General features: G+C 48.7%; 1 protein-coding gene across 1 annotated transcript in view; it reads left to right on the forward strand.

Annotated features, from left to right (window-relative positions):
• Window positions 1-226: 226 nt before the first annotated feature.
• LOC145359441 (calcium-independent mitochondrial carrier protein SCaMC-3L-like) overlaps window positions 227-22,117 on the forward strand; it is a 63,558-nt gene continuing 41,667 nt past the window's right edge. Inside the window, exons 1-3 of the mRNA XM_080213989.1 lie at window positions 227-379; window positions 11,509-11,739; window positions 13,815-13,970. Coding sequence (XP_080070115.1) covers window positions 227-379; window positions 11,509-11,739; window positions 13,815-13,970 — 540 coding nt within the window. The remainder of the gene's footprint in view (window positions 380-11,508; window positions 11,740-13,814; window positions 13,971-22,117) is intronic.

Below are 22,117 nucleotides of genomic sequence, written 5' to 3' on the forward strand. Positions count from 1 at the left end.
GCTGCCGGAATTCGCGCTGCCGGAATTTGCGCTGCCGGCATTCCAGGAAGCATGGAAAACATGCAGGCCTGCAGGTGAGAGAGAAACAACGCAGTCCCAAGGCCCCCCACCCCTCAGCTTACTGCTTGCAAATGTCCAATCTCTGGAAAACAAGCTAGGCGTACTTAGAGCCAGACTCACTTTCCAAAGGGAACTGACGGACTGCAACGTGCTCCGTTTCACGGAGATGTGGCTCAATCCTGCTTCACCGGACAGTGCCCTACAACCAAACGGCTTCTCAATCCATCAAATGGACTGTATAGCGACCTCAGGCAAGGCTGGGGAAGGTGGGGTCTGCTTCCTAATCGACACTTCGTGGTGCCTAGACATAACAATACTGGTGAGTTTCTGCTCCCCGGACCTAGAATACCCGATGCTATAGTGCTGCCCCTACTATCTGTTATCCTGATGGCAGTTTACATCCCCCCACCTCCCTACCCCAAGCAAATGTGGAGATTGCACTGGATGAAATATACACCATTACAAATAACCTTGAGACAAAACATCCTGAGGCCTTGTTCATCGTGGCCACGGACTTCAATTAGGCCAAGTTCAAGAGCGTACTACCAAGTTACCACCAATACGTCTCCTGTTCCACCAGAGGCCCAAAAGTCCTGGACAACTGCTGTATAAATATCCAACATGCGGAACCACTCTATAGCCCGCCTACACTTTGGCAAATGAGACCACAAGGCAGTGCTCCTACTCCCAGCTTACAAGCAAAAACTGAAACAGGAGAATCCATCAAAGAAAGTTGTGCAATGTTGTTCTGAGGAATTGGATGATCTCCTACAGGACTGCTTGGAGTCAGTGGACTGGTCAATATTTAAAAACTCTGTGACCAGCCTGAATGAGTACAGTTGCTGACTTCATCAGTAAATGTGTAGAAGACTGTGTACAAACGAAGCAAATCCGTGTGTTCCCCAACAGGAAACCATGGATGAACAGAGATATCCACTGCCTGCTGAGGTCTGAGGTGTTCAAGTCAGGCGACACTGACCTATACAAGAAAGCCAGATGTGACCTAAGGAGATCCATCAAAGATGCCAAAGGACAGTACCAGACCAAGCTGGAGTCCCAGGCTAGCCACACAGACTCCCGCCGACTATGGCAAGGTCTGCAAGACATAACAAGCTACAAGATGAAGTCATGTAAAATCACTGGCTCCAAAGCACCCCTCGCTGATGAGCTCAATGCATTCTATGCCCATTTTGAGCAAGAGGTCAGCGAGAGCACACCCTCCACCCTGGAAGCCCTGGATGAACCTGTATCTGGGGGTCACCATTGCAGATGTCAGAGCTGCTTTCTTGAAGGTCAACCCACGGAAAGCGATTGGCCCGGATGACGTACCTGGACATGCACTCAGATCCTGCGCAGATCAGCTGGCAGGGGTATTTACAGACATCTTCAACCTCTCTTTACAACAATCTGACATCCCCATCTACTTTATGAAGATGACCATCATCCGGTTACCTAAGAAAAGCCAAGCAGTGTGGCCTTAATGACTATCAGCTGGTGGCTCTGACATCCATCATTATGAAGTGCTTCGGAAGGCTAGGCACAGCACGAATCAATTCCAGCCTCCCGGACTACCTGGATCCACGACAGTTTGCCTACTGCCTCAACAGGTCCACAGCAGATACCATCTCCCTGGCCTTACGCTCAATCCTGGAACACCTGGACAACAAAGGCACCTATGTCAGACTCCTATTTGTTGACTATGCTCAGCCTTCTGCACCACTATTCCTACAAAACTCATCTCCAAACTCCGTGGCCTGGGGCTCAGCTCCTTGCTCTGTGACTGGATCCTGAATTTCCTAACTCACAGACTACAATTGTAAGGATAGGCAACACATCTCCTCCACAATCATCTTCAACACCAGTGCCCCAAAAGGCTGTGTTCTCAGCCCCCTACTATACTCCTTATGACTGCGTGGCCAAATTCCCCTCCAACTTGATTTTCAAGTTTGCTGACGACACCACCGTAGTGGGACAGATTTCAAACAATGATGAGACGAAGTATAGGAATGAGATAGAGAATCTGGTGAACTGGTGCGGCAACAATAATCTCTTCCTCAATGTCAACAAAATGAAGGAGATTGTCATCGACTTCAGGAAGCTTGGAGGAAAACATGCCCCTGTCTACGTCAACGGCAATGAAGTAGAAAGGTTCGAGAGCTTCAAGTTTTTAGATGTCCAGATCACCAACAACCTGTCCTGGTCCCCCCACACCGACACTATAGTTAAGAAAGCCCCACCAATGCCTCTACTTTCTCAGAAGACTAAGGAAATTTAGCATGTCAGCTACGACTCTCACCAACTTTTACAGATGCACCAGAGAAAGCATTCTTTCTGGTTGTATCACAGCTTGGTGTGGGCTCCTGCTCTGCCCAAGACTGCAAGGAATTACTAAAGGTCATGAATGTAGCCCAATCCATCACGCAAACCAGCTTCCCATCCACTGACTCTGGCTACACTTCCCGCTGCCTCGGCAAAGTAGCCGGCATAATTAAGGACCCCACACACACTGGACTTTCCCTCTTCCACCTTCTTCCATTGGGAAAAAGATACAAAAGTCTGAGGTCACGTACCAACTGACAGAAAACAGCTGATGAGCATGAGGCCAACTGAGCTGCACTGGGGGTATCTCTGACTGCACATCCCACCCCCATCCTCTACCTGTCTAATTTGGAAACCTCTCTTACCCAACTCCTGCCCCCTCACACCTCATCCCTCAGGCACCCAACCCCCTCACCCCATCCCCTCTCACCTCCTCAACCCACCCCACCCCCTCTCACCCCCCCCAAACCTACCCCCATCGCCTCTCACCCCCCCAACCCACCCCACCGCCTCTCACCCCCCCAACCTACCCCCATCGCCTCTCACCCCCCCAACATACCCCCATCGCCTCTCACCCCCCCAACATACCCCCATCGCCTCTCACCCCCCCAACCCAACCCACCCCCTCTCACCCCCCCAACCCACCCCACCCCCTCTCACCCCCCCCAACACACCCCACCCCCTCTCACCCCCCCCAACACACCCCCATCCCCTCTCACCTCCACCCCTCCACATTCCCTTCACCCCCACCCCCTAGACCTGCGCCCGTCTCACCCCCACCCCTTGTGACCCCCAAACCTCACCCAGCCCATCCCCCTCTCACCCCCACTGCGCTCTCCCCCCATCCCCTCACCTCCACAACCGCTCATTTTCTGCATAATTTAATTTCTAGACTAATGCGATCAAATTATTTTCACTTTCTGCTTCATTCAAGGTTGAGAAATTGATGAGATTGGAATCAGATTTTGAATGTAAACATTACCACCCACAGGACTTTCGAGTTTGTCAATGTTGCTGAATCAATGCTTTTTTATTCTATGTTTTGAATGAAAATGGCAATTTTGCAGAGTTTTATTTGCTACAGTGACGGCTGGGGCGGTTCACTCTCACTCAGACTCTTTCTGACCTTCTATTCTTGGAGTCCGCACTCATTTCCTCCTCCACCCAGCTCACTTTTTTAATCTTTCCTTGCACATTTTTTTTGAAAATGTGTTAAACTAAAAGCTGTTCTGGTCAAAAGAGCAGCTGGTCAAATTCCCAGAAACAGAATTAATATCCGTCATGCTGAGTGAATGCTGTCTGCAAACAGACTCCACTCAGCTCCCCCCACACTCCACTCGGCTCCCCCCACACTCCACTCAACTCCCCCCAAACTCCACTCGGCTCCCCCCACACTCCACTCGGCTCCCCCCTGCTGTTGCTAAGATTGTCCGACTGCTTACCTGACATTCAGGCCTGAACAAGGAGACATTCCCTTCAACTAAACAATGGGAAGACTAAAGCCAATCACTTATTGGAATTGTTGTCCTGTGAAATCGCTGACATTAAAGCACTTGTGTCAGTATGACAGCCCACACACTTTCAATCTGGTGCCCACCTTTTGGATCTGGCTGATTTCACAATTCCAGGCAGATGAACATAGAACATAGAACATAGAACATAGAACATTACAGCGCAGAACAGGCCCTTCGGCCCACGATGTTGCGCCGACCAGTTACAAAAACAATGACCCACTAGCCTATACCAATCCCTTTTCGTCCATAAACCTATCCAGAGATCTCTTAAACGCCCCCAAACTAGACGCATTTACAACTGCAGCAGGCAGGGCATTCCAATCCCTCACCACCCGCTGGGTAAAGAACCTACCCCTGACATCCGTCCTGTAGCTACCCCCCCTTAATTTAAAGCCATGCCCCCTCGTGCTAGCTTTCTCCATCCGAGGAAAAAGGCTATCACTATCCACCCTATCTAAACCTCTAATCATCTTATATGTTTCAATAAAATCCCCTCTTAGCCGCCTTCTTTCCAACGAAAACAACCCTAAATCCCTCAGTCTCTCCTCATAGGACCTCCCCACCATACCAGGCAACATCCTAGTAAACCTCCTCTGCACCCTCTCCAACGCCTCCACATCCTTCTTGTAATGCGGGGACCAGAACTGCACACAGTACTCCAAGTGCGGCCGCACTAGAGTAGTGTACAGTTGCAACATTACACTGCGACTCCTAAATTCAATCCCCCTACCAATAAACGCCAAGACACCGTACGCCTTCTTAACAACCTTATCTACTTGATTCCCAACTTTCAGGGATCTATGTACACACACACCTAGATCCCTCTGTTCATCCACACTATTCAAAGTCCTCCCGTTAGCCCTATACTCGACACATCTGTTGCTCCTACCAAAGTGAATTACCTCACACTTCTCCGCATTAAATTCCATCCGCCACCTCTCGGCCCATGGGAAGATCTGTCTCAATATCTAAGGACCTTTTTTGAGGATAACCTCTTGTTGGGTTCACTCACCACCACCTCTCTCTCCTGATAAGGATAAAGGGATATCCCCCTCACTAGAAGAACACAGTGCTCCTACACTGGCTGCATCTCATTCATCCTGCATTCCCAATCTGTTGCAGCAGAAGGCGCAAAACCTAAGCTCAGGTCACACATCTCTGGCTCCATCCCAGATCCCCCGAGCCAATGTTAGATGAGAATGACACATCTCCACTTCCTCACTTGCCCCCTTCCAGAAGTGCCAGATGGTTTGACCTCCCCCCATCTTATTGAAAACGATAATACCCTTTCGTTATGCAGCCAGCAGATGTGATGCCAATTGTGTAATAAGTGGGACAAGCAGATAAATATTTCCCGAGTGTGTGTCATTTCCTGCTAGATGATTAGCCTGGATTGGGACAGGCTGTTCTCTGGCAAGGATGTGATTGGTAAGTGGGAGGCCTTCAAAGGAGAAACTTTGAGAGTGCAGAGTTTGTGTGTTCCTGTCAGGATTAAAGGCAAAGTGAATAAGAATAAGGAACCTTGTTCTCGAGGGATATTGGAACTCTGATAAAGAAGAAGAGAGAGATGTATGACATGTATCGGCAACAGGGAGCAAATAAGATGCTTGAGGAGTATAAAAAGTGCAAGAAATTACTTAACAAGAAAATCAGGAGGGCTAAAAGAAGACATGAGGTTGCTTTGGCAGTCAAGGTGAAGGATAATCCTAAGAGCTTCTACAGGTATATTACGAGCAAAAGGACAGTAAGAGTGGTCGGCTTTGTATGGAACCAAAAGAAATGGGGGAGATATTAAATGGGTTTTTTCCATCCGTATTTAGAACATAGAACACAGCAAAACTACAGCACAAACAGGCCCTTGAGCCCACAAGTTGCGCCAATCATACCTCTACCTGCTGGGCTTATCTATAACCCTCAATCCTATTAAGTCCCATGTACTCATCCAGAAATCTCTTAAAAGACCTTATTGAATTTGCCTCCACCACCACTGCCAGCAGCCGATTCCACTCACCCACCACCCTCTGAGTGAAAAACTTACCCCTGACATCTCCTCTGTACCTACTCCCCAGCACCTTAAACCTGTGTCCTCTCGTAGCGACCATTTCAACCCTGGGAAAAAGCCTCTGAGAATCCACCCAATCAATACCTCTCAACATCTCAGGTTGCTTCTCATCCTTCGTCTCTCCAAGGAGAAAAGACTGAGCTCTCTTAACCTATCCTCATAAGGCATGCCACCCAATCCAGGCAGTATCCTTGTAAATCTCCTCTGCACCCTCTCAATAGCTTCCACGTCCCTCCTGTAGTGAGGCGACCAGAACTGCGCACAGTACTCCAAGTGGGGTCTGACAAGGGTCTTATAAAGCTACAGCATTACCTCCCGACTCCTAAACTCAATCCCTTGATTGATGAAGGCCAGTACACCATACGCCTTCTTAACCACATCCTCCACCTGCGAGGCTGATTTGAGAGTCCTATGGACCTGGACCACAAGGTCCTTCTGATCCACTACACTGCTAAGAGTCTTATCCTTGATATTGTATAGGAGGTCCTATAAGGAGAGACTGAGGGATTTGGGGTTGTTTTCGCTGGAAAGAAGGAGGCTAAGAGGGGATCTTATTGAAACATATAAGATGATTAGAGGTTTAGATAGGGTGGATAGTGATAGCCTTTTTCCTCGGATGGAGAAAGCTAGCACGAGGGGGCATGGCTTTAAATTAAAGGGGGGTAGTTATAGGACGGATGTCAGGGGTTGGTTCTTTACCCAGAGGGTGGTGAGGGACTGGAATGCCCTGCCTGCTGCAGTTGTAAATGCGCCTAGTTTGGGGGCGTTTAAGAGATCTGTGGATAGGTTTATGGACGAAAAGGGATTGGTTTAGATTAGTGGGTCAGTGTTTTTTTTTAAAAAAACTGGTCGTCGCAACATCGTGGGCCGAAGGGCCTGTTCTGCGCTGTAATGTTCTATGTTCTATGTTAGAACATAAGAACATAAGAAATAGGAGCAGGAGTAGGCCATCTAGCCCTTCGAGCCTGCCCCGCCATTCAATAAGATCATGGCTGATCTGTCGTGGCTCAGTTCCACTTTCCCGCCCTCTCCCCATAACCCTTAATCCCTTCTCTTATCAAAAACCCATCCGGACTTGTCCACAATCAGCCCCTCCAGTCTGTCGAGCACCACCTCTCTAGTAACAGTAATGTCATTAAGACCCTCCATTCCTACCACCTTTCCATCGCTAACACCCGGCAAATTATTCACGTCCTCCTCCGTGAAGACAGAAACAAAAAAGTTATTCAAGACCTTCGCCATATCCCCATCCCCTACCACTAGCTCCCCTTTCTCATCCTCTAAAGGACCAACGTTCACCCTAGCCAGCCTCTTCCTTTTTATATATTTATAAAAACTCTTGCTATCCTTTTTTATATTAAGTGCTAGCCCAGCCTCATAGCTTCTCCTACCCTCCTTTATCAACTTCTTTGTCAATCTTTGTTGACATTTAAACCTTTCCCAATCCTCTTCTCGCCCACTGCTCTTAGCTACTCTAAATTCCTCCGCTTTTAATTTAACACTTTCCTTCACCTCCTTCGTTATCCACGGCTTATTACCTCTCTTCCTACTGTCCTTTTTAACCATCGGAATAAATTTCTGCTGAGCACCAAGAAAGATCTCCTTAAAGATCCTCCACTGCTCCTCAGCAGACCTACCTTCCCACACATTCCCCCAGTCCACATTCGCCAATTCTTCTCTCATCCTACCATACTCCCCTCTGTTCAAACAAAGGACGCGCGTCCGGGAACCCACTTTCTCCTCCTCCATCTGCACCAGAAACTCCACCATACAATGATCACTCTCTCCAAGAGGATCCTTCACCGCAAGGTCCCTAATTCTACCCGCCTCATTACATAGCACCAGATCCAAGATAGCTTGCTCCCTCGTCGGCTCCAACACACACTGTTCAAGGAAATTATCCCGGCAGCATTCCAAGAACTCCTCCTCGAGCCCACCTCGTCCAACATGGGTCGACCAATCAATATGCAGATTGAAATCTCCCATAACTACTGCCGTCCCATTCCTGCACGCCGCACTTATTTGCGTGTTAACAGCCCGCCCCACCTCCAGATCATTATTCGGGGGCCTATAGACTTCATCCCATTGGACCTGCCAAAATGGACCACTACACATTTATCTGCATTGAAGTCCATCTGCCACTTCTCCACCCAGTCTTGCATCCTATCTATGTCACGCTGCAACTTCTGACATCCCTCCAAACTATCCACAACACCACCAACCTTTGTGTCATTGGCAAACTTATTAACCCATCCCTCCACTTCCTCATCCAGGTCATTTATGAAAATTACAAACAGTAAGGGTCCCAGAACAGATCCCTGGGGCACTCCACTGGTGACCGACCTCCATGCAGAATAAGACCCATCCACAACCACTCTCTGCCTTCTGCGGGCAAGCCAGCTCTGGATCCACAAGGCCAAAGCCTCTTGGATCCCATGCCCTCTCACCTTCTTGGAAACTGGCAATGGAGTCTATGGAAATAAGGCAAACAAGTAGGGGGTCATGGAACCTATACAGATTAAAGGGGAGGAGGTGTTGGCTGTCATGAGGCAAATCAGAGTAGATAAATCCCCAGGACCGGACAGGGTATTCTCTCGGACCTTGAAGGAGACGAGTGTTGAAATTGCAGGGGCCCTGGCAGATATATTTAAAATGTCGGTATCCACGGGTGAGGTGCCGGATGATTGGAGGATAGCTCATGTTGTTCCGTTGTTTAAAAAAGGCTCTAAAAGTATTTTGGGAAATTATAGGCCGGTAAGTTTGACGTCAGTAGTAAGTAAATTATTGGAAGGAGTACCAAGAGATAGGATTTACAAATATTTGGATAGACAGGGACTTATTAGGGAGAGTCAACATGGCTTTGTGCATGGTAGGTCATAATTAACCAATCTATTAGAGTTTTTCAAGGCGGTTACCAGGAAAGTGGATGAAGGGAAGGCGGTGGATGTTGTCCACATGGATTTCAGTAAGGCCTTTGACAAGGTCCCTCATGGGAGATTGGTTAGGAAGGTTCAGTTGCTAGGTATACATGGAGAGGTAGTAAATTGGATTAGACATTGGCTCAATGGAAGAAGCCAGTGAGTGGTAGTTGAGGATTGCTTCTCTGAGTGGAGGCCTGTGACTAGTGGTGTGCCACAGGGATCAGTGCTGGGTCCATTGTTGTTTGTCATCTATATCAATGATTTGGATGATAACGTGGTAAATTGGATCAGCAAATTTGGTGTAGTGGACAGTGAAGAAGGTTTTCAAAGCTTGCAGAGGGATTTGGACCAGCTAGAAAAATGGGCTGAAAAATGGCAGATGGAGTTTAACGCAGACAAGTGTGAGGTATTGCACTTTGGAAGGACAAACCAAGGTAGAACATACAAGGTAAATGGTAGGACACTGAAGAGTGCAGTAGAACAGAGGGATCTGGGAATACAGGTACAGAATTCCCTAAAAGTGGCGTCACAGGTAGATAGGGTCATAAAGAGTGCTTTTGGAACATTGGCCTTTATAAATCAAAGTATTGAGTATAAGAGTTGGAATGTTATGTTGAGGTTGTATAAGACATTGGTGAGGCCAAACTTAAGAGTATTGTGTGCAGTTTTGGTCACCTAATTACAGGAAGGATATTAATAAGGTTGAAAGAAGAGTATGTACCGTGTACCTGGTGTTCTCACGTGAGATGATGGCATCCATGTCAATGATCCGGCACGTCTTGTAGAAGTTGCTGTGGCAGGGTGGTGTGGTGTCGTGGTCACTGTTCTCCTGAAGGCTGGGTAGTTTGCTGCAAACAATGGTCTGTTTGAGGTTGTGCAATTGTTTGAAGGCAAGAAGTGGGGGCGTGGGGATGGTCTTGGCGAGATGTTCGTCTTCATCGCTGACATGTTGAAGGCTCCGCAGAAGATGTCGTAGCTTCTCTGCTCCACGAAAGTACTGGATGATGAAGGGTATTCTGTCTGCCGTGTTCTGTTTGTCTTCTGAAGAGGTCGGTGCAGTTTTTTGCTGTAGTGCATCAGAACTGTTGATCAATGAGTCAAGCGCCACATCCTATCCTGTCTGGAGACAGTGCACATCTCTTTGGCCTGTGCTTGGCGCTCTCTCCGCTCACATTGTCTGTATCTTTGGGACTTGATTGCCTGTGGAGACGTGGATTCCAACCATTGTTTTGTGGATTGAGTTTGTGACTTTGTATGTCCTGCTTGTGAGCGGAGCCCCCGCTCGCCTGATGAGGGGGCAGCGGGTGCTCCGGGGGCTGGTGGCTTTTGCTACCACATAGACTGTTGGACTTTAGCCTGGTGTTGTGAGACTTGTTAACGGCTTAGGACGGGGTTCAAGTTTGGAGTAAGCCTTCAGAAACTTTTAAATACATTTGGATTGCAAATCAGGCACAGTGGATCAAATGTCACTCTGCATCAGCAATCCTACTTAAAGAATATTAATCCCATTGCAGTTAGTTGCGGAACCTCATAAAGATACATAGGCTTCCAAAACTGAAACGGAGGAACTGAAGTCTAATTTGACAACCTAACTGGAGAAGCAAACAAAACAAGGCTAAATGTCAATTTTCATGTTTTAGAATTGAGTGCTATAATGAATAATCCAATGGTTGAAAATGTCAGGGGTCGTGGGTGGAGGGGGGAACTGGTGGTGTTGAGATGGCGGCGCGGGCTCGTTGGGCCAAAGGGCCTGTTTCCCAGGCTGATTTTGTTCTTTGAAAGAGTGCAGAGAAGGTTTGCAAGGATGTTGCCAGGACTTGAGAAACTGAGTTACAGAGAAAGGTTGAGTAGGTTAGGACTTTATTCCCTGGAGCGTAGAAGAATGAGGGGAGATTTGAAAGAGGTGTATAAGATTTTGATGGGTATAGATAGAGAGAATGCATGCAGGCTTTTTCCACTGAGGCTAAGAGAGAAAAAATCTTGAGGACATGGGTTAAAGTTGAAAGGAGAAAAGTTTAAACAGAAAATTAGGGGAGGCTTCTTCACACAGAGAGTGGTGGGTGTGTGGAATGAGCTGCCGGATAAAGTGGTAAATGCGGGGTCACTTTTAACATTTAAGAAAAACTTGGACAGGTTCATGGAGAGAGGGGTGTGGAGGGATATGGTCCAAGTGCAGGTCAGTGGGACTAGGCAGAAAAATGGTTTGGCACAGCCAAGGAGGGCCAAAAGGCCTGTTTCTGAGCTGTAGTGTTCTATGTTCTATGGTTCTACTTGTGACACTAATAAATAAACTTTAAAACTTTAAGGAGTTCCATAGCCTTTAGTGCAGGAGGTGGTGCTGCATTGCATGGCACCCCAGGCCAACATTACAAGGGTGGAGTCTGCAGTGGAAAGCCTGGGGTAGGATCTGGTTGTCATGGTTGCCAAGGTCCAAGGCATGGCCGAGTCACAGGGGACCATGACCAAGGGGCTCAAGAGCATTCCTTAAGACACAGCGGGCCAAGGCTGAGGGGCTGCATAGCATGGCCTAGTCTCAGAGGCACTTGCTGTGGGTATTGAGAGCTTGGCCCAGACTCAGAGAGCCATCGCTAAGGTCTTGAACACCGTCAGGTGAACGCTGTTGAGCCTCTAGGACTGGCAGGACCTGGTGGTGCCGGGGCTTCTGGAGCACAGTCCAGCTGCTTCGTTGTCCCATGGAGTGACCCAGGAGTTCATTGACGCCTTGAGGGAGGAGGAAGGGTTGGAACCTGTGCCAGGGCCTTCCACTGAGGAGACTCCCCTGTTTTTGACACTGATGCATCTCAAAGGCAGCTGGATGAACAGGGTGGCACCAATAATGTCCGCAATGCCAGAAAGCCAGCTGGTATCTTCCACGTCCCGATCCTCCAGAGGATGGCCTCCAAGGGCATCACAGGGTTCAGGATGAGGAACGCAACTGACCACCTCCATTCACTGATGTAGATCCTGGGGACACACATAGACGGAACAGTAGACTACAAAAGATTAAGAAGTTGTAGGGTCACCAAGAGGGCACGGGTGAAGGGCTGTGTGAGTTAGTCTGAGAGGAAATGGGCAGTCTTTAGGATCACACTCATGTGTTATATTATACTGTTAAATATCACCACTTCAAGTTATTGTACTGTTAGTTTCACCCACAGCCACAACTCATCTATCATTCAGCCACAGAGATGACCAGACCCAGACCAGACTCAGAGAGGGTTGGAGCTTTGTTCTGCAAGGAGATGCCTTTCGGCCCATTAAGTAACAGATCCCCATATCCCAGAGCTGGTGGCATTCCGAGCCCTCACAACAAACTGTACCAACAATAGCTGCCCTGTACGCTAGGCCCAGTGTGTTACACAATCTGGCATTGCATCCCAGGACCCTCCGGACCCTGGGACTGGGCATCCCTCACTATCCTGTGCCTATCACAGGATGGGTTCCCATTGAGGGCAGTGCTGTAGAGTCCATGTTGGGTAAGGAGCTGTGTTAACATCTGCAGAGCTCCCTTGCCTGGAGCAGCAGCTTGTTTGTGTTAGTGGGGTTCCTCGGATGGAATTCCAGCAAGCAGCCAGAGAGCCTGTGTAGCTGGCACATGGCAGGTTGCCATGGCGATATCACTGGGGGTGGTGCCCGCACTCAAAAGCAACCCTTTGGGGTTCACTCAGCAGCCAGGAGAATGCACATAACACCAAACCAAGCCAGCACCCACACCCGAGCTCTGCATCCCCAGACTGGCACGAGCCCCTGCCTCACCAAAACATGTACACAAGCCCACCCCATCTCACACTCGGTCTGTGTTTCAGACCCTCCCACCTCCTGCACTCTGGAGGCTGGTGGCCAAAGAGATTCATCTCCTCACTCCTGCTGCAGCTGCAGGTGTCTTCCTGGAGGGAACCGAGTGTAGGGTGTCGAAATTTGCTGATGACACCAAGATTGGGGGAAAGGCAAATTGTGCGGAGGGTGTGGAGAGTCTGCAGAAGGATCTAGATAGGCTGGGCGAATGGGCCAGGAAATGGCAAATGGAATTTAATGTTGGCAAGTGTGAGGTGGTCCACTTTGGTAGGAAGAATGGTAGGAAGGACTATTACTTACGTGGCGAAAAACTGCAGCAGGCGACGGTGCAGAGGGACCTCGGGGTCCTTGTGCATGAGTCGCAAAAACCCAGCCTGCAGGTGCAGCAGGTGGTCAGGAAGGCGAATGGGATGCTGGCCTTCATAGCGAGGGGGATTGAATATAAAAGTAGGGAGGTCTTGCTGCAGCTGTATAGGGCATTGGTGAGGCCGCAGCTGGAGTACTGTGTGCAGTTTTGGGTGCCGCACCTGCGCAAGGATATTTTGGCCTTGGAGGGAGTGCAGAGGAGGTTTACTAGGCTGATACCGGAGTTGAGGGGGTTGAGCTATGAGGAGAGGCTGAATAAACTAGGCTTGTACTCGTTAGAGTTTAGAAGAATGAGGGGAGATCTCATTGAGACATATAAGATGATGAATGGGATGGATAGGATAGAGGTGGAAAGACTCTTCCCGCTCAAAAAAGACAGTAGGACTAGGGAGCACAGCCTCAAGATAAAGGGGGGGCAGTTCAGAACGGAGTTGAGGAGGAACTTCTTCACTCAAAGGGTGGTGAATCTCTGGAATTCTCTGCCCGTTGAAGTGGTGGAGGCTGCCTCGCTAAATATTTTTAAGAAGCGGGTTGATGGGTTTTTGATAAGAGAGGGGATTAAGGGTTATGGGGAGAGGGCGGGAAAGTGGAACTGAGCCACGACAGATCAGCCATGATCTTATTGAATGGCGGGGCAGGCTCGAAGGGCCAGATGGCCTACTCCTGCTCCTATTTCTTATGTTCTTATGTTCTTATGTCTCGCCGATGAGCTTGTGTGAGCACTGTGTTAGTTATATTCCTAAGCATGCTTAGCAACCTTTTTTTTAACCTTTTTAGGTGCGGTCCTCGTGCCCAGAAAAAGAGTTGATTGGGATGGGAACCAGTGGGAAAACAAGCATGATTCCTGTTCTTTCCTTCTCAGGCGATTTCACAACCTCCCCACATCGATATACAGATAGAACAATGTCATTAGGTGATGCCAAACGAGCGAGAGTACGGGAGATTTTCACACTTGTTTTTTGGGCGAGTTTGAAATGGAATCTTCTGACACATTTCTGGACAGCAGTTTGGGGAAGGGAAGGGGTGGAACCTAAACTCACCGGGGCAGCCGGCTGCAGACAGCTTGGGACACAGTTGGACACTGGCTCCAATCTGCCAGTGAACTGGAAGATCTCCTGTTCCCCCACCCCCACCCCCCACCCCCCGCAGCTCCCCCGCCACCATGAACATCGCTCTCCCCCCACCATTATCAATGGCAGTTTAAACCCCCATAGCAACAAAGCGTACAGCCATCAGGGCATCGGGACCCTCCCGATGAGCCCCTCATCACGTCACCTTCCACAGCCCACACTGCATGACCCTCCAGTACTGCTCTCCCACCCCCCCGCCACACACTCCCCCTGCCAATCACCCCCCCCGCCAATCACCCCCCCCACACACTCCCCCTGCCAATCACCCCCGCCACACACTCCCCCTGCCAATCACCACCCCCCCGCACACTCCCCCTGCCAATCACCCACCCCCCTGCACACTCCCCCTGCCAATCACCACCCCCCCTGCACACTCCCCCTGCCAATCACCACCCCCCCTGCACACTCCCCCTGCCAATCACCCACCCCACCGCACACTCCCCCTGCCAATCACCCACCCTCGCACACTCCCCCTGCCAATCACCCACCCTCGCACACTCCCCCTGCCAATCACCCACCCCCCCTGCACACTCCCCCTGCCAATCACCCACCCCCTGCACACTCCCCCTGCCAATCACCCACCCCCTGCACACTCCCCCTGCCAATCACCCACCCCCCCCTGCACACTCCCCCTGCCAATCACCCACCCCCCCCTGCACACTCCCCCTGCCAATCACACCCCCCCGCATACTCCCCCTGCCAATCACCCCCTTCTACAGAGCTCTCTCCCATTGCAGAGCTCCCACCCCCACTTAGGCCCACTCCCTTGGCACTGCTCTTAGCACAGTAATGATACATACTGAGCAGTGCCAAGGTGCTAGATGGGCAGTGCCAGGCTGAAACTGTCCAATGGGTACTGCCCAACCTTGCTGCCGATGATCTTCCCCCGGTGGGGTCATCAGGTTTGGTTTCTGCTGGAGGAGACCAGCTGTGATTCTCACCGGTGAGAGGAGTGACCGGTGAGGGAGCGAAGGTCAGTGAGGCTGGACAATGCCATGTGGGATTCATTAATGACCTGTCACTCGCATGTTATTCAAATTTAAATCTGCTTTTCACCCAAAAGGGTGTGAACCAATCCCGCTGGTGAAACAGTGCAGATAAAGCTGCATGTGGGCATGGAAATGAGTTCTCATTTCCACACACAATCTTACCGCTCACCACACCCGACAGCACCAGTAAGATTCCACCCTTAGACATTTTTTGGTAAATGCTGCCCAGATGTGGTAAAATAAAATGGTAAGTGCACACACAAAATGCGGACAAGAGCTTTTGCAATATCCGCCTCTGATACAATAAACAAGGAACAGGGCAAAGACCACAATAAAAACCAGAGAGGTGGTTTTATCAGAATCCTGAATCCAAAGTCCAATGGTGAGTTCCTTCAGAGGGCAGCAGACTGACTGTTCCCCCAAGTGAGGACTTCCCCAGTGGGAGAGGAAATGTGGAGAAGATTTAGAGGGCGATCTTATGGGCTTATCCCATTGGTCAATTGACGAGACGAGCCAATAAGATCGGGCAAGAGGAGGAAGATAGGGCATCGCACCCGGTTTCTCGCCTCTTGTGATGCTCCAGCACTGATTGGCCAAGGAAATCGACTTTGTGCCTGTAAAGGGAATGGCATCAATTTCAATATCCACGGCATGTTTTTACTGAGTCCCGGACTCGATCATCCGGGTTCAATTGAATTTAACCCCTCACCGTTACCCCCCTCACCGTTACCCCCCTCACCGTTACCCCCTAACAGTTACCCCCTTACTGTTACCCCCTCACTGTTACCCCCCTCACCGTTACCCCCTAACCGTTACCCCCTAACCGTTTCCCCCTCACTGTTACCCCCCTCACTGTTACCCCCTCACTGTAGCCCCCTCACCGTTACCCCCAACCGTTACCCCCTCACCATTACCCCCAACCGTTACCCCCTCATTGTTACCTCACTGTAGTCCCCTCACCGTTACCCCTCGCTATTACCTCCTCACCCTTACCCCCTAACCATTATCCCCTCACGGTTACCCCCTCACCGTTACCCCCCCTCACCGTTACCCCCTAACCATTATCCCCTCACTGTTACCCCCTCACCATTACCCCCAACCGTTTCCCCCCTCGCTGTTACCCCCCTCACCGTTACCCCCCTCAATGTTACCCCCTAACCATTATTCCCTCACTGTTACCCCCTCACCATTACCCCCTAACCGTTTCCCCCTCACTGATACCCTCCTCACCGTTACCCCCTCACTGTTACCCCCCTCACCGTTACCCCCTCACCGTTACCCCCTCACTGTTACCCCCTCACTGTAGCCCCCTCACCGTTACCCCTCACTATTACCTTCTCACCCTTACCCCCTCATTGGTCAAGGTCCTCACTGGAGAGGATCCACAAATGGGGACCAGATGTCATGGCCTCATTGGTGAGACTGGAGGTCATTGAAGCCCCTGAGTGATTGAGGGGTGGGTTGGGCATTTCCCCCTGAAAAGTGCCCCTGGCAGAATCCATCAGGCAGTGCTAGGGCAGTACCACGAGAATGGGTTCTGAGGGGTTGGGCTTGAGGGAGGTGGGGAAGCTATGACGGAGGAGGAGGTGGGGGTGTGGAGGTTTACCGTTGAGGGGGGAGGGAAAGGGGAACTCTGTGAAGAGGGGGTGGTGTTTGGAGAGTATGGAGGCAATGCCTTGTGGATTGGTGGGGAGACCATCATAAGGACCCCAACATCCATGGGGGGTGCACAGGAGATTTCCCAGCACTCTGGGAGATCAGGACACCTGTACAATGGTGCCCCTGGAGCTCAGGCTTTGACCCACCCACTGTAGGTGGGAATTGCATCCTGGTACATTTTTTTGACTAAGTACCATGAAGTTGTTTTTTATAGGCTCTGACAAAAGAATCATCCACACGTTGGCTTTATTCTCTCTTCACAGATTCTGTAAGATCTGCTGAGATTTTCCAACATTTTTCTGTTTTATTTTTAGTCTGATGCCTTCCTGTTTTCTCACTCTTTCAGCACTTGGAATTTTTTTCAATAAATTCTGCATATCTTACAGACAGGATTTCAAAGTTCAGTAGTTCAGCGTCTCGATGAGGATCGGGCCTTTTATTGGATATGGTCTCTTTCTGCTATTCCCTATTAGATATAAAATGGTCAGCTGACTGAGGTCACATGGCAATGTCACATGTTCTAACAGTTTGGGGAGGTCATGTGACATACCTCCCACTGCCTCTCTGAGATAAAGGATGTATTTTCCCAGGTCTGGAATCGAGGAGTTTAGAGCAGTCAGGGTCCCTTATGTCCTCTGCAGACATTCTATGGCCAGGGCCTGAGGATCTGCCTTACAAATGTAAGCTGTGTTGGTGTATTTCTCCGATTTAAATTTCTCCAGTCACAGGAGCATTAGTGCTTCTTTAAAGATAACGTGGTCACTGCTGGTTTCTGAAGGTTAGAAATGCCACTGGGTTAAGTCGTGATCAGTCAGGCATATCAGGGTAAACCTCTGTCCATTTTAAAAATATCATGATCTTATTAGATTGATAGAGCAATTTAAAGGGGTGGTTAACTCTGTCCAGCCTCTTACAATGCTGCTTGATGGTTAGTGGGTATGGCACCCAGTCTAGTCGGTTTCCCTCAGCTGGCCTGTTGTGTGATAGGTTTGGTGTCTTTTAGTGCCTGCTGATGGATGATCAGCTCTCCACCAATTTAGGAACTTCTCTGCTGCACATTTGAATTTGTATAGTCAATGACGATTGACTGGAGCCTTTGGAGGAGACATTTTTTTAACAATACCATGTCCTCTGGAGTACCACTGCCCTTTGGTGGAACTGGAGCTCCAGTTATCCTCCTGGGTGGCTTTCCGACTGGGATAGGCATCTCCCTCCCTGTCTGCTTATTGGATTGGGAACTCCCGCTGTTTCTATTCCACTCCAGAAAGGGGGTTTCTTCCAGCCTCACTTCAGTCAAGTTCTTAACTGTTTCCTTTCTGGGATTTTGGAATTTGAGGAGTTAGAGGTTAAAAGTTGAACTTGAGATGAAAAGAAAATAACAAACAAGTTACAAGATTAGCAGCTTCCAGAGAAATTGAGGCACAAGCTGCCATATCAGAAACATTATTCACCAAAGGTAAGTGGAGATAACTCCTACAGGCAAGAAAGAAACTGGAGAGGTAGAGACAGCCTACCTACAGGGTAGGATACCACAGAGACTGAAGCAGGCTTCCCAGCCCACGGCTAGGATCTTTTGAGAAGGGGGCCCAGCAGCTCAGGATTGTAGCTTCAAGTTGGTCAACTTTCAAAAGTGGCTTTCTTCCCCTCTCATGACTGAGTCCTTTCCTCTTAAAGGCCCAGATCATTCCACTTTTTCCAGTAGGTCACAGCCTGGACATCGCTATGCCCACCTTTACCCCTGCTGATATACTCTGCCTTCCCCCCACCCCACCCTGTTCAGCCCCCTGTGCCCTTGGTCTCCCTTACCCTCCCCACCCCATTCGGGCCAGGGATGATGTGCATTCTCATCTCCAAATTTCACTTTAGACGTGAGGTCGCCAGGTTCCTGTTGTAAACTGAAGCAGAGAGATGTGATGACCATGTGGGAGGGAGTTACAATACACACACCCAAATTAGTGTGAATGATGTTGCTGATATTTCTGGGTGGGAACTTTATTCTGTCACTGGCCAAGCAAGTGGGGGAGGGGCAGCTGTCGCTCTGGAAAATCTTGCCAGTGGAAATCCTGTTCTTTTTTTGATTCCGGGGGTACTTTGCGATCTTGACACCATTTCTGCCCCTGACGAAATGCCAGGCACTGCCCAGGTTTTACCAAATGTTTATAAAGCTCTGGTTTGGTCTAAGTTAGAAAGTTGCATTACCACGAGGAAATCCTGGAGAATCCTGGAATGGTTCCAGGGATGAGCGAATTTTAGCTCCAAGGTTAAGGTGGAGAAGCTAAAGTTTCCTCCTTGGAGCAAGAGGGAGATTGTGGGCAGTTTGATAGAGATCGACAAGGTTCAGATAAGAAGAAAAGATTCTTCCCATTGATGGATTGCACAGAGTCAGTGGGACCAGGGGAGTGTGAGGAAAAATCATTTTTAAAAAGTGATGAACTGGGACTCGCTTGCCCACAATACAGGAAAAATAAAAAGAAATTGGGTCGACACTTGAACAATCTGCTGGGTTCTAAGGACATTTGGAGCAGGGGAACTGACTGGTTTGTTTCCCAGGGAACCAGAATGGTGTCACTGGGTTGAATGGTTGCTGCTATGCCTCAAGTGAATCTTTGCCCCGGAGGCTCCACATGTTTTTTCAAATATTATGGAGACCCTGGGTCTGGAAGCTCTTCCTTCATTTCCAACTGATCCTACTTTTGCCAGGAGGGGAGAGGGGGCCAGTTGTGGTTCAAGGTGGGGGGAACCCAAATCCAGCAGTTCTGAGATCAAAGAGATCCCATTTTCACAGAGTCAGGTGTTTTTCTGATCTTTTAGTGTAAATAAAAATGGTTACAAAAGTCAAATAATGTCTGTGGAATGAATGGTTGAGCTATGAAGTTATTTAAATATCTTTCCATTTGAATTTTGAAAAAAGAATACAGCCTATAGTCTCTGAGTTTAAAAAAAATCATGCTTCCACTTTCAATGTTAAGATAATGCTATGGGCGATCATTATGGCATTATTTCTGCTTGAGTTTTTCCATAACCTCTGATTATCACAGTGGGAGGCCTATAAGTTCACAATTTAATTGGCAGCTCAAAGAGTTAATTAAGGGTTTAACTGTCTTTGATGTGAGGCTATGATACAAATATTTGTTTTTATAAGAAATTTGATAACAATAACAATAATAATATGTATTGAATAGGCTATTATCTATCAGGGAGCCCTTGTGTAGCTTTCCTGCCTCTGAGCCAGAAGCTCTGGGTTTGAGTCACAGCACAGGACTTGATGGCCAAGGGAGGTACATTCTTCACAAAGCCAAAACAAGTTGAGTGTCAAACTTCAAACTCCTTCCAACATGCCAATGACAGGCAGTAAGAGCAAGAAAGACCCTGGTCAGCCAGACATGATGTGAAATGGCACCCCTAAAGCTATAAGCCTCCAGCAACAGGTGAGTGACCTGTTTCTGGGAGAACTAACTATGGAAACAGACAAGGGTCTGTCTTGCTGCATTTCTAGGTGTGGGAAGAGAATTGAAATTATCCATGGAAATAGACATTATTCCTACAAAACACATCTCCATTCTCTGTAGCCTGAGGCTCAGTTCCTCCCTCTGCCATTCTAGACTTCCTAACACACAGACCATAATCAGATAGTCATCAACTTTAAGAAGCGTAGTGTAGGACATGCCCCAGTCTACATCAATGGAGATGAAGTGCAAATGACTGAGAGCTTTGCATTTTTAGCTGTCCACCAACATCTCTACTTTCCCAGAAGACTAAGAAAATTTGGCATGTCCACTATGACTCTCACCAATCTTTATAGATGCACCCTAGAAAGCATTCTTTCTGGTTGGATCACAGCTTGGTACGGCTCCTGCTCTGTCTACATTTCCCGCTGTCCCAGAAAAGCAATCAGCATAATGAAGGTCTCCACACACCCTGGACATTCTCTCTTCCACCTTCTTCCATCAGGAAAAAGATACAAAGTCTGAGGCCATGTACCAACCAATTCAACTACAGCCTCTTCCCTGCTGCCATCTCATATTAAGTTGATCTTTCTCTACACCCTAGCTATGACTAGATTCTGCACCCTCTCCTTTTCTTCTCTATAAATGGTATACTTTGTATAGCATGCAAGAAATTATATTTTTCACTGTCTACTAATACATGTGACAATAATAAACAAAATACTTGAAACTTTATTTCATCTCAGCATTTCTCCGCCTATGGTGAATATTGGGTGAGTTGGCACGGAGGATGTAAGAGAAATGAATGGTGTGCATTAGGGGAATACATTAGAATGAGTTGGCACTGAGATGGCATAGGGGCCATAAAGGGCCATAGCCATGAGCCATAGGGGGCATGGGTTGGCATGGAGTGTATGTGGGCAGGGGGGTGATTGGGGTGGATGGATACATGGGTTGGCATGGCTGAGTTTTGAGGAGTAGATGGGGGAGTGAGAGGGTGGGAGAGGTAAGGGAGAGGGCCTAATATTCAACCAAACAACAAATTTCCAGATAATCAGCCTTTGAACCAATATGCCATGCCATTTGGCAGTCTCTGTTTCTGTCTCTGAGCTGTCTACAGTGGCAGGTCTGATTCTCTTATGCACCAATCAATTCACCACTACCCCAAAATGAAGATCACACAATTTGGGCAGCTTTTTCCCCAAGGTGGGTGCAACAATTTGGAAAATTCCCTAACCCTGCATACCTGTGTCAGTGGAGAAAATCCAGGCCAATGATTCTAGGAGGAGGAGGAGGGAGGAGAAAAAGGATGCCATCTCTCCTACCCTCCTCCTTCCCCTTCCTTTCCTCACTGACCCTATCTCCTCCTCTCCCAGCCCTTCCCCTCCCCTGATTGGTTGTTGGGCTGTGATGTCCGTGGTTGGTCATGATGTTGCTAAGGTGCTTTCTGACCTCAGAGTTTGGATTGTGAGGTCAGTTTGTTTCCTTCCTGACAGAGCCACTCCTTCACTATCAGCAGTTGTGTGACGACCTTTGGAAACATAACAAGGAGAATGATTGTCAGAACTGTTTGTGACAGCTTCCGCAGGCTTGTTAATCCCAAGTCTCGGAAAACCATCCAACCAGTTACATTTTCTCTTCCAATCAACTCTATTTTCTTTTATTTAAATTCTCGCTCAGTGCTGTTTGACAGTGATGATGAGGTAATAATGTTAGCTTTCGGAATTGTTTGCTGTGTGAGGTTGTCTGTGTGTTAGTGACCATGATGTTGTTATAGATCATGAGAGGCATGGATAGGGTGAATGCACTCAGTCCTTTTCCCAGGATTGGGGAATCAAGAACTAGAGGGCACAGGT

This window comes from Carcharhinus amblyrhynchos, chromosome 28 (assembly GCF_965287045.1).
Source record: "Carcharhinus amblyrhynchos chromosome 28, sCarAmb.v2.hapA, whole genome shotgun sequence".
Classification (NCBI taxonomy): domain Eukaryota; kingdom Metazoa; phylum Chordata; class Chondrichthyes; order Carcharhiniformes; family Carcharhinidae; genus Carcharhinus; species Carcharhinus amblyrhynchos.